Source organism: Mus pahari, chromosome 8 (assembly GCF_900095145.1).
Source record: "Mus pahari chromosome 8, PAHARI_EIJ_v1.1, whole genome shotgun sequence".
Lineage (NCBI taxonomy): Eukaryota > Metazoa > Chordata > Mammalia > Rodentia > Muridae > Mus > Mus pahari.
Genome location: NC_034597.1, coordinates 105739996 through 105752065, shown reverse-complemented (window position 1 = coordinate 105752065; position 12070 = coordinate 105739996). Strand labels below are relative to the sequence as shown.

At 46.2% G+C, this 12070-nt stretch overlaps 1 protein-coding gene across 4 annotated transcripts in view; it reads left to right on the top strand.

Annotated features, from left to right (window-relative positions):
- Abcc4 (ATP binding cassette subfamily C member 4) overlaps nt 1-12070 on the top strand; it is a 219068-nt gene that overhangs the window by 69626 nt on the left and 137372 nt on the right. For all 4 annotated transcript variants that reach the window (XM_029541572.1, XM_021203338.2, XM_029541573.1 and 1 more), the window contains exons 7-9: nt 627-752; nt 2707-2956; nt 11745-11846. In XM_029541572.1, coding sequence (XP_029397432.1) covers nt 627-752; nt 2707-2956; nt 11745-11846 — 478 coding nt within the window. The remainder of the gene's footprint in view (nt 1-626; nt 753-2706; nt 2957-11744; nt 11847-12070) is intronic.

Sequence of the window (12070 nt, the reverse complement as noted above, 5' to 3'; positions counted from 1 at the left end):
TCTTCTTCTTCTTCTTCTTCTTCTTCTTTTTCTTTTTTTCTTTTTTTTTTTTTGGTTTTTCGAGACAGGGTTTCTCTGGATAGCCCTGGCTGTCCTGGAACTCANNNNTGTAGACCAGGCTGGCCTCAAACTCAGGAATCCACCTGCCTCTGCCTCCCGAGTGCTGGGATTAAAGCCGTGCACCACCACGCCCGGCTTGTCCTCTGCCTTCTTGGCTAAGGAGTCCCTGTTCTAATGCTCCTGACATGCTGAGGCTGTCTGCTCACTCTTTGCCCAGCAGGACGAGCAAGCCTTTCTGCTGCACAGCCTTTCTGCTTCTGTTTCTTCCCACCTCTGCCAACTGTGTCCTATCAGACTTAGATGATTTCATTACCCTTGTGCCCCTCGATATACCAGAATCATTTTTGGGTTTTCCTCAGTAAACCACAGTGCTCCATAACACTCAGAGTTGGCAGTTGTGGCTGATTGTTCGTTTGTCCTTCTATGTATGTGCTGCATGTAGGACCCACCCGTGCTGTGGGAGCAGAGGACCACCTTTGACTCTGGGTCCCTGTCTGTGCCTGTGATTGATACACAAAGGTTGGCTGCCTTTGATGAGGCTTATCTGTCACATCTGTCCCCCTCAGGAGTAAAACTGCGGCTTTCACGGATGCCAGGATCAGGACCATGAATGAAGTCATAACGGGCATGAGGATAATAAAGATGTATGCGTGGGAGAAATCGTTTGCTGACCTCATTGCCAATCTGAGAAAGTAAGTCTTGGGGTAGACTGTACCGTCTTGTGCACTTTTCTATTTCCTAATTTTACCGAATGAATTTAGAGTTCTCTTTTGTCTGCCTGGTAACTCACCTCAGATGTGACATCGTCACCTGCATGTGGCAGAAGTGTTATGTATAATGACCTAGGACATCGTTTTAACTTGGGCTTCTGTGTGCCATTATTCCAAGGCAAAAACTGCATTTCTCCTTCTCTTCCTGTACGTGCCTGTCTGTCTTTGTCTTTCTTGCTCTCATTCTGGTTTTGATGGTGCTGGGGATGGAACCAAGAGATTCACATGTTCTAGACAAATGTCATATCACACGCCACTAAGCCGCATGTCCAGCCTTTAAATGCACTTCCATAATCAAATGGAGTTCAAAATGTTCCTGAATGCTTCAAGTTCCCTATAAATAATGATTCCAAGATGTAAGGATCTGAGATAATTACATTGGTGAAGCTCTACTTGATGTCAGTATACATTGGGAAGGTGGTATGAACCAGTCACCACCGTGTCCAGGTAGTAAGGACTGGTCACCACCGAGTCACCATCAAGCCAGACTTGATGCCTGGGTGACACTCCCTCGAGGTAGTTAGGTGAAATATTTTTCTGTTTGTTCTAAACATTTGATCTTTTTTCTTTATCACTCTGACACAGGCACTTAACCTCTTGTAGCCCTGGATTTCTGTGACCTCTGTATCTGAAGTGCCCTCCATACGCAGAAACCTCTTCTGTTGTCTCTGGCTTCTACCAGGCACAGCACTCCACACCTCTGCACTCTTCCCCATGCCCGTGACTCCCTGTGCCAGCTCTTTTTGTCTAGAATTTTGGGGCAAAACAATTTTAGGGGTACAGTTATCTCCTGAGCTCAAGGAGGGGAGAGCTGTATCTCGCCCACCTTTCGGTCACCTGTGAGTTTCCTAACCTGTGAGGACTTAACCTGTATGTATGCTGGTTGAAAGCGTTTGTATGGGCCATTGATAAAATCAGCTCAGAGTGACCCACGGAATAACCCTGCAGCTCTACTGTCATTTGGCTGAATGAGGAAAGTGGTTTCTTAGTGTCCTGTGTGGTTACTGAAGCTGTCTCCATGGTATGTGCTAGCAACTGTTACTGTAATATCACAGATCATTTAAAAACCGTTTATCGTGCGTGTGCATGTTTACATGTGTGTCGGAATGTGTGCACATGTGACTACTTGCTCATGTGTGGGGGCCCAGAGGCACTACCTCAGGAGCCACCCTCCTTACTTTTTTGAGACAGGCTTTCTCACTGGGAACTGGGGTCGAATGATTCAGCTAGGCTGGTAGCCACTGAGCTGAGGGACAAAGCTGCCTCTGTCTTCCCAGTGCTAGAGGTGCAGGGTCACCTTACTTTGAGTAGATTTTTATCAAGAAGATGAACAACAGATGCATTCTGTTAGCATCAGCCCTGGGCCTCCGTCTCTCTGAGGGGCAGAGTCCTTCCTGCCCAAGAGGAGTCCCACTCAGCTCAGGCCTCTGCTCTGTCTACTTGTCCAGTGAGTAGAACAGCAATTCTCAATCTATGGATCAAGACCCCTCTGGGTCACCTAAGACCGTCTGCGACCCACAGGGGACTAAGATGCTGTTCTCTCTGTGAGCCCAGCAATTTGCTGGAGGAGAGATGAGCAACCCTAAAACTATAGAACCCCCCCCCCCCAAGACCTTAGGCAGAAACATCTGGCACAGAGCGTCCTGGGGCATGGAGAAACGTAGACTTGTGCATACAGCTGGTCTTTATGTGGATGCCATGATGAAACTAAGGGCTTCATGCTTGCCTGGAAACTCTTTGCAGGCTGAGCCATCTCTTCTGTCCCCACAGGCAGTTTACCTTGATGTGTGTGGACTGCCTAACAGGGTCCTCATGCATATGACATTGATGTTGACTTTCCTGTGTGGAAAAAAAAATCTGTTTTTCTCTCTTCCAGGAAGGAGATTTCCAAGATTCTGGGCAGCTCCTACCTCAGAGGGATGAACATGGCGTCGTTTTTCATCGCAAACAAAGTTATCTTGTTCGTGACCTTCACCACCTATGTGCTGCTTGGCAATGAGATTAAAGCGAGCCATGTGTTTGTGGCCATGACTCTGTACGGTGCCGTTCGGTTGACAGTCACCCTCTTCTTCCCGTCAGCCATTGAGAAAGGGTCAGAGGCCGTTGTCAGCATTCGAAGGATCAAGGTTTGTGTACAGTACAGCCTTAAAGTTGGTGGTACCTTTTGAGTCGGATGATACGTTTTCCGCTTACCGTCACAGCGTCTCTGAACTGTTAGTCAATCTAAAGTGGTGTGTACATGTCGTAGTCTTAGGTACAGTATGCTAAAAGTCCAGAAAAATTTCTGATCTGTCATGGGCACAATATAAATACCAACAGCCAGCACCGGGCTCTTAATATTTAATGGTGACTGGCATCTTTTATCTTCTAGACAACTGGTTCTCACCCTTCCTATTGCTACAACCCTTTAATACAGCTTCTCATGTTGCGGGGACCCCCAACTGTAAGATTTATTTTCAGTGCTACTTCATAACTGTAATTTTGCTACTGTTATGAATTGTATTGTAAATATCCGATACGCAGATGGTCTTAGTGACCCAAAGGGTCTCCGCCCATAGACTGGGAACTGCTGCTTTACACTATAGGACAAGTAGGCAGGGTCAAAGTACAGGCCTGAGTGAGTGACATTCCTGTTGGACTGGAAGGACTCCGCCCCTTAGAGAGAGGATGGTCTGTACCAAACCAACCCTCGTTTAAAAACGGATCTGTCCACCTCAGCTGTTCTGCTCGTTCCCCTCTGGCTCTGCCTTTCCCTCCAGTCTGCGTGTCACTTTTTCTTTCTCTTCTAAGAGCCTTGTTTTTTTCTAGCAGGCGTTTTCCTTGGCCAGTCTGTTGATTTCTACCACATTTACCTAAGTCCACTCCGATGACCCTGAACTGCTAAGGGCAGATCATTCACAGAACCTTGATGCTGGTCTGGTGCCTAAGGAATGCTAAGTGCTGGTGTGTCGACGAACGTGTCTGGAGGGATTGGTTGGTGCTGTAACAGGCCTGGGCACAAACCTTGCCTTATTTCTGGTTCTCAGTAGTCTTTGTTGTCCAATACCAGATTTCCATTAAACTCAGTGACCTTAGGGGGAATGTAGAGGAGGGGGAAGGGCTTGTCATAAAAGCCAGGAAGTTTTTTGTTGTTTTTTGTTTTTGTTTTTTTCTCTTTTTTTCTGAAGTTTCTGATTTTTTTTCCTCCCAAAGTATCATGTGGAGGGAGTTCTTAGGCCTAAATTGTGCCTCTATATCAGACCCCCAAAGCTCTAGGGACATTGAAAGGACCACGCAGAGGGTGGGGAGATGTGTAACATCTGGGCAGCTTGGCGCAGCCGTGGTGCTCAGACTCACTGCAGATGTGCATCTGAGCACAAGAACTAGGAAAGGCTAAGTCTGTACACCTTTCATCATGGATGAAAGGGAAGGAAGGGGGAGGGACCCAGGAGGCCCCGGCCCTCCCTGAAGAACAGCTAACACCTGGCGGCAGGTGTGCGTTTCCCTCAGCAGGGTGGCCACTCAGATTTTGCCCTTGCTCCAGTAAATAGCCTCACCCGAATTCTGGGTCACACAGAAAACATACACGGAAGTGGCAGGGGGCCTTGATGAGAAGATGCATTCCAGGTGGAGGGGGGTGGGGAGCGGGAAAATGACTAAAATGCGTTATAACAATATGAGGAACTGTCAAACCGTATACACAGTTACTACCTATAGAATAGAATTCTATTCTAGGGTAGTTCTGGACCAGACCTGAGTTTATCGTTCCTTCTGTCAATGGTCAGACAGCATTTTTGAGGGGTGACAGAGGGCACTTAATTACAGTTTTCTTTCTTTTTTCTTTCTACTTTCAGATCTGAGGGTATATATTGACTGTAGCATCATTCTAAGTGTATAAAACTTCACCTTCTGTGCCTTCACGCGGTCGTTGTTCTGTTGTAATTCTACTGTTGCTGCCGCTCCTTCCCCTAGACTTGAGAGCTACTCTGTGGGGACCAGGAGCCAGGCTGTCTCCTAATCCTCTGCACGTAGCAGCAGTCGCTGAATATCAGCACCTACTGTCTCTGCTGTACAGAGGTCATACCTCCCGTAGGGTGACAGTGCCCCACACATAGGCTGTGTGTGACAGAGCGAGGACCTCACTGAGAGCTCTGGCTTCGGAACCAGTGTTGTCTGAGGGCTGGGTCTGTAGCTCTCCTGGTCAGCTTCTAAGCTCTCTCAGTGTTTGGCTCCTGCTGTGTAAGACCAGTGCCACACAGTCCACTGTCACGGGCTACATAATGGATGCCTGGTCAGCGCTGTTGGTAGGAGTTGCAGTTACAGGATGTGCGTGGTGTGTGTTGGGAGGGGCGTTTGAACGAGGTGCTCAGGGAGCGGTGACACGTGGTTCAGCGGTGTTGAGGAATACCGTAGAAGGGGATAGATAGACCAGCACAAACGGCACTTCAACGAAATGAAGAGTGCTCCCTGGGCTTCTGAAGCTGTGTTCCTTCAAAGGGAGCGGTAAACTGAGGCAGGAGAGGGAAGAGCTGACATCTGGTAGACCATGAGAGATGCTGTGGGAAGCTGCCGTGGTTAGTCTTAGGGTCGAATGTGTCTGTCTATCTGCCTGCTTGCTGGACATGGGCTCATGCAGGCAATCCTAATCTTACATAAGACTTATGTGTGGCTGGCCCGTGGGAATGAAGACCACAGATCACATCTTCGGCTACTGGGGTTTTGGAGAGAGATTTGTAGGAAGGAGTTTTCATACACAGGGAAACAAAACAAAATAGTTCTGTTTTTCCCAAGGATTTAACAAACAAGTGTTAAGGTTGGAATATAAAATGTTCTGTCCCAAAAGACACACCTTTTTAAGGCCTGATCCCCAATGAGTGGGTCCAGACTAGTGATTGGATCAGGAGGGCTTGACCTAATCAATGGATTAGGCCATTGGTGGACTCCACGATTTGACAGCACAGCTGAGAGGTGGTGGGAATGTTGTAGCGGAGCCCAGCTGGAGGAAGTTTGATGCGGTGGGGAGCTGTTCTTAGAGGCTGCATCTGGATCTTTATTTTCAGGATGCTGTGGGGTCAGCTGCCTCCCCATCCCTTGTTCCTGATGGCATGGTATTTTCGCCAGTCCTCTGGCACTATAAGTCGAGTTGTTTTCTCAGCCGTGAAAAGTGACCGGCCGCAGAGTGTCGTGTCCAGGTTTGCAGCTTTCTGGACTGATAGATTAGAATGCTAAGGAAAAGGATTTTTAAGCTGTAGAGAATGACATGGTGCTGTTTCTTCCCAGGTATGCTCAGATGCCCACTTTACTTGCCTGCTCTGTTAGCGGTGTGCGTGGCTGATGAACATCCACAATACAGCCCTTCTTCTCATAGATAGTGTATCAATCTCATGCAAGCTACTCGTGAGGTTTCATGTAAAAATTGACGTCTGAAGCAAAAGACTCCTGCTGGGTCACAGTTGTGGAAGCTGCAGGTGACAGCAGGGCCATGCTCCTTCAGAAGCCAGTGGGAGACAGCCTTTCCTCTCCTGACCTAGCATCCAAGGGCTCCAGTCTGCGTCGCCAAGGCCACACGGCCGTTGCGTACCTGTGTGCCTGTCTTTCTAATCTCATACAAAGAAGCCAGCTGTGTTGGATTTAGGGCCCACACGTGGCCTTGTCTTTGCTGTACCTGAAATGATCCTATTTCCAAGTAAAGACACATTTCAAGGTCCCGGGGGCAGTAAGGATGTCAGGGTGTGTTTCTGAAGAAGGAGCATCTTAATCTGCTTGTGCTCCCATAACAAAACTCCACAGTTTGTGAAGAATAGAAATTTGTTTTTCATAGCTCTGGCTGCCAGGAGGTGCAAGGCCAGGCAGGGTTTAGGCAGGCTTGCCTGTCGGCTTTCTGCTTCCAGGACGGCGCATTCCCCCCACCATGCTCTGGAGGGTAGGGGCATCGTGTCCTCATACAGTAGACGACGGAGAGAGCAGATGCTGTGCGATGCCTCCCTCGTAGGAGCTTTGGCTCCATTCATAGTGCAGAGCCTGTTAGTTTAATCGCCTCTTTAAAAAACTACCTCTTAAAATTTTGTTTTTTTCCCTACTAGGGCTCAAACCCGGGCTGTTGCGTAGGCTATGTAAGTGAAGTAATCCTCAGTATAGGCTCAGTACAAAGACCTACATCATTTCCATCGTTATTAGCCGTCATTAATTTCACAAAACAATGGGTGTCATTGTGATAGCTCATATATATGTGTATGTATATGTATGTATACATGTATATGTATTTATATATATTTCACTTTGATCATCTTCTGTTTCCTCTTACCCTCGTTCCCTGCTTGTTCTACCTCCGGTACTTTCAGGTGCTGTCGCTATTGTTCTACTAATATTGTTTGGTTTTTTTCATTTTTGTTAATCTTTGATCTTTCTTTTGGTTTGTTCCCTTAGAATGAGATTCGCATGTTCTATATTTGTGTCTGTGGTGTATGTGTGGGGTTTTGTATGTGGTGTGTGTGTGTGTGTGTGTGTGTGTGTGGTGTATATGTATTTGTGTATGAGATATGTATGTGTAGGGTGTATGCATGTGTGTCTCTGTGTGGTATATATGCGCGCGCATGTGTGTGTGTGTGTGTGTGTGTGTAGTGTGTATGTGTCAGTTGTATATATGTGTGTGTGTTTGTATGTGTGGTGTGTGTGGTATATGTGTGTGTAGTGTGTATGCACGTATGTGGTATGTCTGTTTGGTGTGTATGCATGTGTGTGCAGCATGTATGTGTGTGTATGTGAAATCTAGGCTCTATATGTGAACAGAGACATGGCATTTGTCTTTCTGAGTTTACTTTGCTTGGTAGGATCATGTCTGGCTCCACCTGTGTTCCTGCAGATGACAGTTTTGTTCTTTTTTATGGCCAAATAAAACTCGTTTGTTTATGTATTCCATGGTTTCTTTTACCATTTGTCTGCCGATAGATCCCACACTAACTACATAACTCCTCAGCTGTTGTGGCCTGTGCTGTGATGAGTACATATGTACCTGGGGTCCCAGTGAGCCTTGACACCCTCAGAAGCAGCCCTGCCGTGACAAGCCTGGGCCCCAGGGTTGTTTTATTTTTAGGTTTTCTTTCTCAGGAGCCTCCTTAGCATAACTAATTTGCGTTACCCCCAGCAGGGTTAAGGACCCCCCCCCCCCCCCGTTCTAGACATTTGGCTGGAATTTGATATCCAAAACAAAAAAGTAAGCTCAAAGAGGGAATCTGACTTTGGGCCAGGCCCCCCCCCCCCGCCAGTCTTGTCATTTGTCGTTTATTGTCATGTTTTTTTAGTGAAGTTCTGACTGAGTTGGGATTTCCCTGGTAGTTAAGAATGTTGAATGGTTCTTAGATACATAGTGCTCATTTGTACTTTGTGTTTTTAAAAAATTCTTTCAATATTGTACATACAGGTATCTGCCTGTGTGCCTGTGCCATGTCCATGCCTGGTGCCCGTGGATGTGAGGAGAGGGCATTGTGTCCTCTGAAACTGAAGTTATAGATGGGTGTGAGCCACTTGCTGGGAAGCGAATCCAGCTCCTGTAGGAGAGAAGCCAATCTTCACCAATAGGCTGGTTTTATTTGTAAAGTTGACACAAGCTGGGGTCATTTGGGAAGAGGGAACCTCGACTTAGAAAATCCCTCCATTTGATTAGCCTGAGGGGGAGTTCTCTTGGTTAATAAGGGACATGGGAGAGCCAGCTTACTGTGGAAAGTGCCACCCCTAAGCAAGTGGTCCCGGGTTCTACAAGAGAGCAGGCCGTGAAGAGCAAGCCAGTAAGCAGCCTCCTGCATGGCCTCTGCCTCAGTTCCTGCCTTCTGCCTCCGTGTTCCTGCCTCTTCATTCCTGCCTTGTGCCAGGAGCATCCCAGCCTGGAGAGAGTGTAGTGACAGAGGCACAGAGTAGGGCTCTGGAGTGGCTTTAAACTCTGAGGGTCTCCAAACATTCTAGTTCTCTAACTGTACTGAAATACTGATGATAACTTCTGAAAAAAATCCTAAAAAAACTTCCTTGCTCTTTCTGAGGGTAAAAAGCTGCTGGCTTAGGGGGATTGAAGCCTTAGCCTAACAGAGGAGGGTCAAGAGATGCAGCCTTTGTTCTGTCTCAGCAGGAATCTCGAAGCTCTACCAGCCTGCCGGTGGGAAGTCACAAGAAGAAAAGGAGACACTCTGAAAAGTGATTATAGTGTTTGTTGCTAAGTTGTAAAAAGTTTCCCATGAAAGCTATCTAAGGGGAAAGCAGAAAGATCCTAAGCAGGGGAAAGGGAAAAAAATCCTTCCTAGCTTTTAGTCTAAGAAGTGTTTGTCCAAAAAAGTTCTCAGCTCAGTTCCTCTCAGCTCAGTTTTTCTCTTTGTCCTCAGCACTGAAAACATCTTTCAGAGTACATGATCACATCATCACAGGTTCACACAGAAAATCAAATAATAAACTGAAATAGAAGTTTACAACAGAGAATGTTTACATGCATATCCATTCAGAGTAATTATCTGGCTAAACATGCATCACCTGTCACAGCTTCACAGGTTCGCTGAAAGTTAAAAACCATAACTGAGTTATAAGTGAAGTTTTGTACAAATAAACCCAGTCAATATTTTATCTTCTGTCCTAGCACCTATAATAAATCGTTAGTTCTCTTTTTATGACCTTTGGTTAGTTGTTTTACAACCTCTTGGACTGTGCTCAGACTAGAGGAAAGTTTGGTTACTATCTAGGAACAATTAACTGGTGACCCATGGGAGACTGGCAGAGTTCTCACTGCAGCTTTGACTGTCAGAAAAGGACCTAATATCAGTCCCACTATAAAAGAGCTTAATAATCACTCATATAATTTAAGGAATTCTTATAGTATTGCCATAAAGACTTAAGAATCATCTATTTGTCTATGTAGCATCACGGCAAGACAGTACATCTTCGCAGCTCTGCAGAGATTTGCTCAAAAGAGGTGGGCTAAGACCGAGTGATTGTTATATATTTTTAATAATAACAGGAAAAGCATATTAGTAGCGGGAATCTTTCCTAAAATGAATTCTCTTGGGCCTTGCCTATCAGAGCGAATCTGTCACTGATTGTAGTCCAAAGCAACCGTCTCAGGAAGATCATCTGCTGGTTATTAGCCTGTCCCATGCTGGTGCCTGACAGACTTCCCCCAGGAGTGGAGTGTCACCTGAGAGTTGTCAGGTGACATCAGCCCTCTTCTCTCCAAGTTGCTTCTGGCCATCATGTTGATCACAGCAACAGAAAGCAAACGGGCCCAGCACTGAGCTGTTTCTCTAGCCTCGTGGACGGCGTCTCATGAGAACTGCTTGTTGCTCTCTCGTGGATGCTTTGAGGCTTTGGCAGTGACCTTATTTGAAACCTTTAGATATTAATCCCCTGTCAGATGCCGGGCTGGCAAGCGTTTTCTCCCATTCTTCAGTTGTCTTTTCCTGCCGTAGTTTCCTTCGCTGTGCCGAAACTTTTTTAATTCTGTTTGCCAGTTCTCATCATTAATGTTCCCAGAGTCCTTTTCAGGACGTCCTTGTCCGTGCTTGCAATTTGAAGCACTTTCTGTTTGCTCTAGCAGTTTCAGAGTCACAGGTCTGGCCTTCAGGTCTTTGATCTATTTTGAATCGATTTCCACAGTAGTATTTATTTATTTATTTATTTATTTATTTATTTATTTAATGTAAGTACACTGTAGTTGTCTTCAGACACTCCAGAAGAGGGCGTCAGATCTTGTTACAGATGGTTATGAGCCACCATGTGGTTGCTGGGATTTGAACTCCAGACCTTCGGAAGANTCAGACACTCCAGAAGAGGGCGTCAGATCTTGTTACAGATGGTTATGAGCCACCATGTGGTTGCTGGGATTTGAACTCCAGACCTTCGGAAGAGCCATCGGGTGCTCTTACCCACTGAGCCATCTCACCAGCCCTTATTTATTTTTTTATCTGAGTGAGTTATGCCTGGCATTTGAGGAACAGGAGGGCCTCTTCTTGCTGTCATTAGATTATAACCGTGAGCAGGGCTTCGTGTTGCTGCTTAGACTGCACCGACCGGCTGCTGACTGGGTGGAACGCAGCATGTAGGGAAGATGCTTTTGAAATGTATTTGAGAATGGTGACCTTGAGGCCACCCCATGGCAACTTGTGACATGCTGGTTGGTTAAAGGGGAGACGGGCAGTGACTGAGCCGTGGTAGGACGTGGCAGGGCACGACAGGAAGATGGGCAGAGTTGACCTTTCCCCACTCTCTGCTGTGGGTCCCAGGCCCTGCCCGCATTGGTAGCCTGACACATTCATCCTGGGAACAACCTTGGCTATCTTCTGGCTTTAGCATGGTGATTGGCACGTGATAAGCTCCCAGTAAATATTTATCAAGTCATTTCCTTCCACCTTCCATGTGTTTACTATTAAAACAAAACAAAGCAAAGCAAAATCAAAATAATACCAACTTCCAGGTCTACGTGCATTCAGTTTCTGATCAATATTTTCGTTTTATGGAGGAGCTGGTGTGCTTGTTGAGGGCATTGCAAGGACTTTGCTCAGGTTCGAAGCTTGTGTGCACGAAACACGTGTGCATGGTATGCAATCTGTTAATACATCACATGTTCTGATACGACTTGACATTTTACTTCTAAGGTATTTTTATTACAGCTTTATTTACTGTGTGTGAGGGGACACATGATGTCGATCAGAGTATAATGGGTGAGAATCTCCCTGTTCACCCTGTGCATCCTAGGATTGAGTTAGATTGGCAGCCTTTGTGGCAGACCCTCTCACTGTCTGCTGAGGCAGCCCCTAGCCCCGTGTGTCGACACTTTAAATAGAGTTGGATAAATAATCCTTAGGCTGTAAGAAGCTTACCTCAGATGTTCCATGGAGACACTGGTTTCTGTTTCTGTTTTATTTCTGTAGTTAAAACAGCCCGTGCTTTCCTTTTCTCTAGAACTTTCTGTTACTCGATGAACTACCAGAGCGCAAAGCCCAGGAACCATCTGATGGCAAAGCCATTGTCCACGTGCAAGATTTCACCGCTTTCTGGGACAAGGTAACCTCCCCGTGATTTCTGAGACACCGTGGGTGACACTGATGAAGCAGAGAATTCTGGGAGTTTGGCATAGTCTGTAAAGGGCAATCAGTTCATCTATTGTTTTTTTTTTTTTTTTTTTTTTTTTTTATTTATTTATTATATGTAAGTATACTATAGCTGTCTTCAGACACTCCAGAAGAAGGCATTGTGTGTGGGTGTGAGTCCATGTTTGTGTGGAGTTG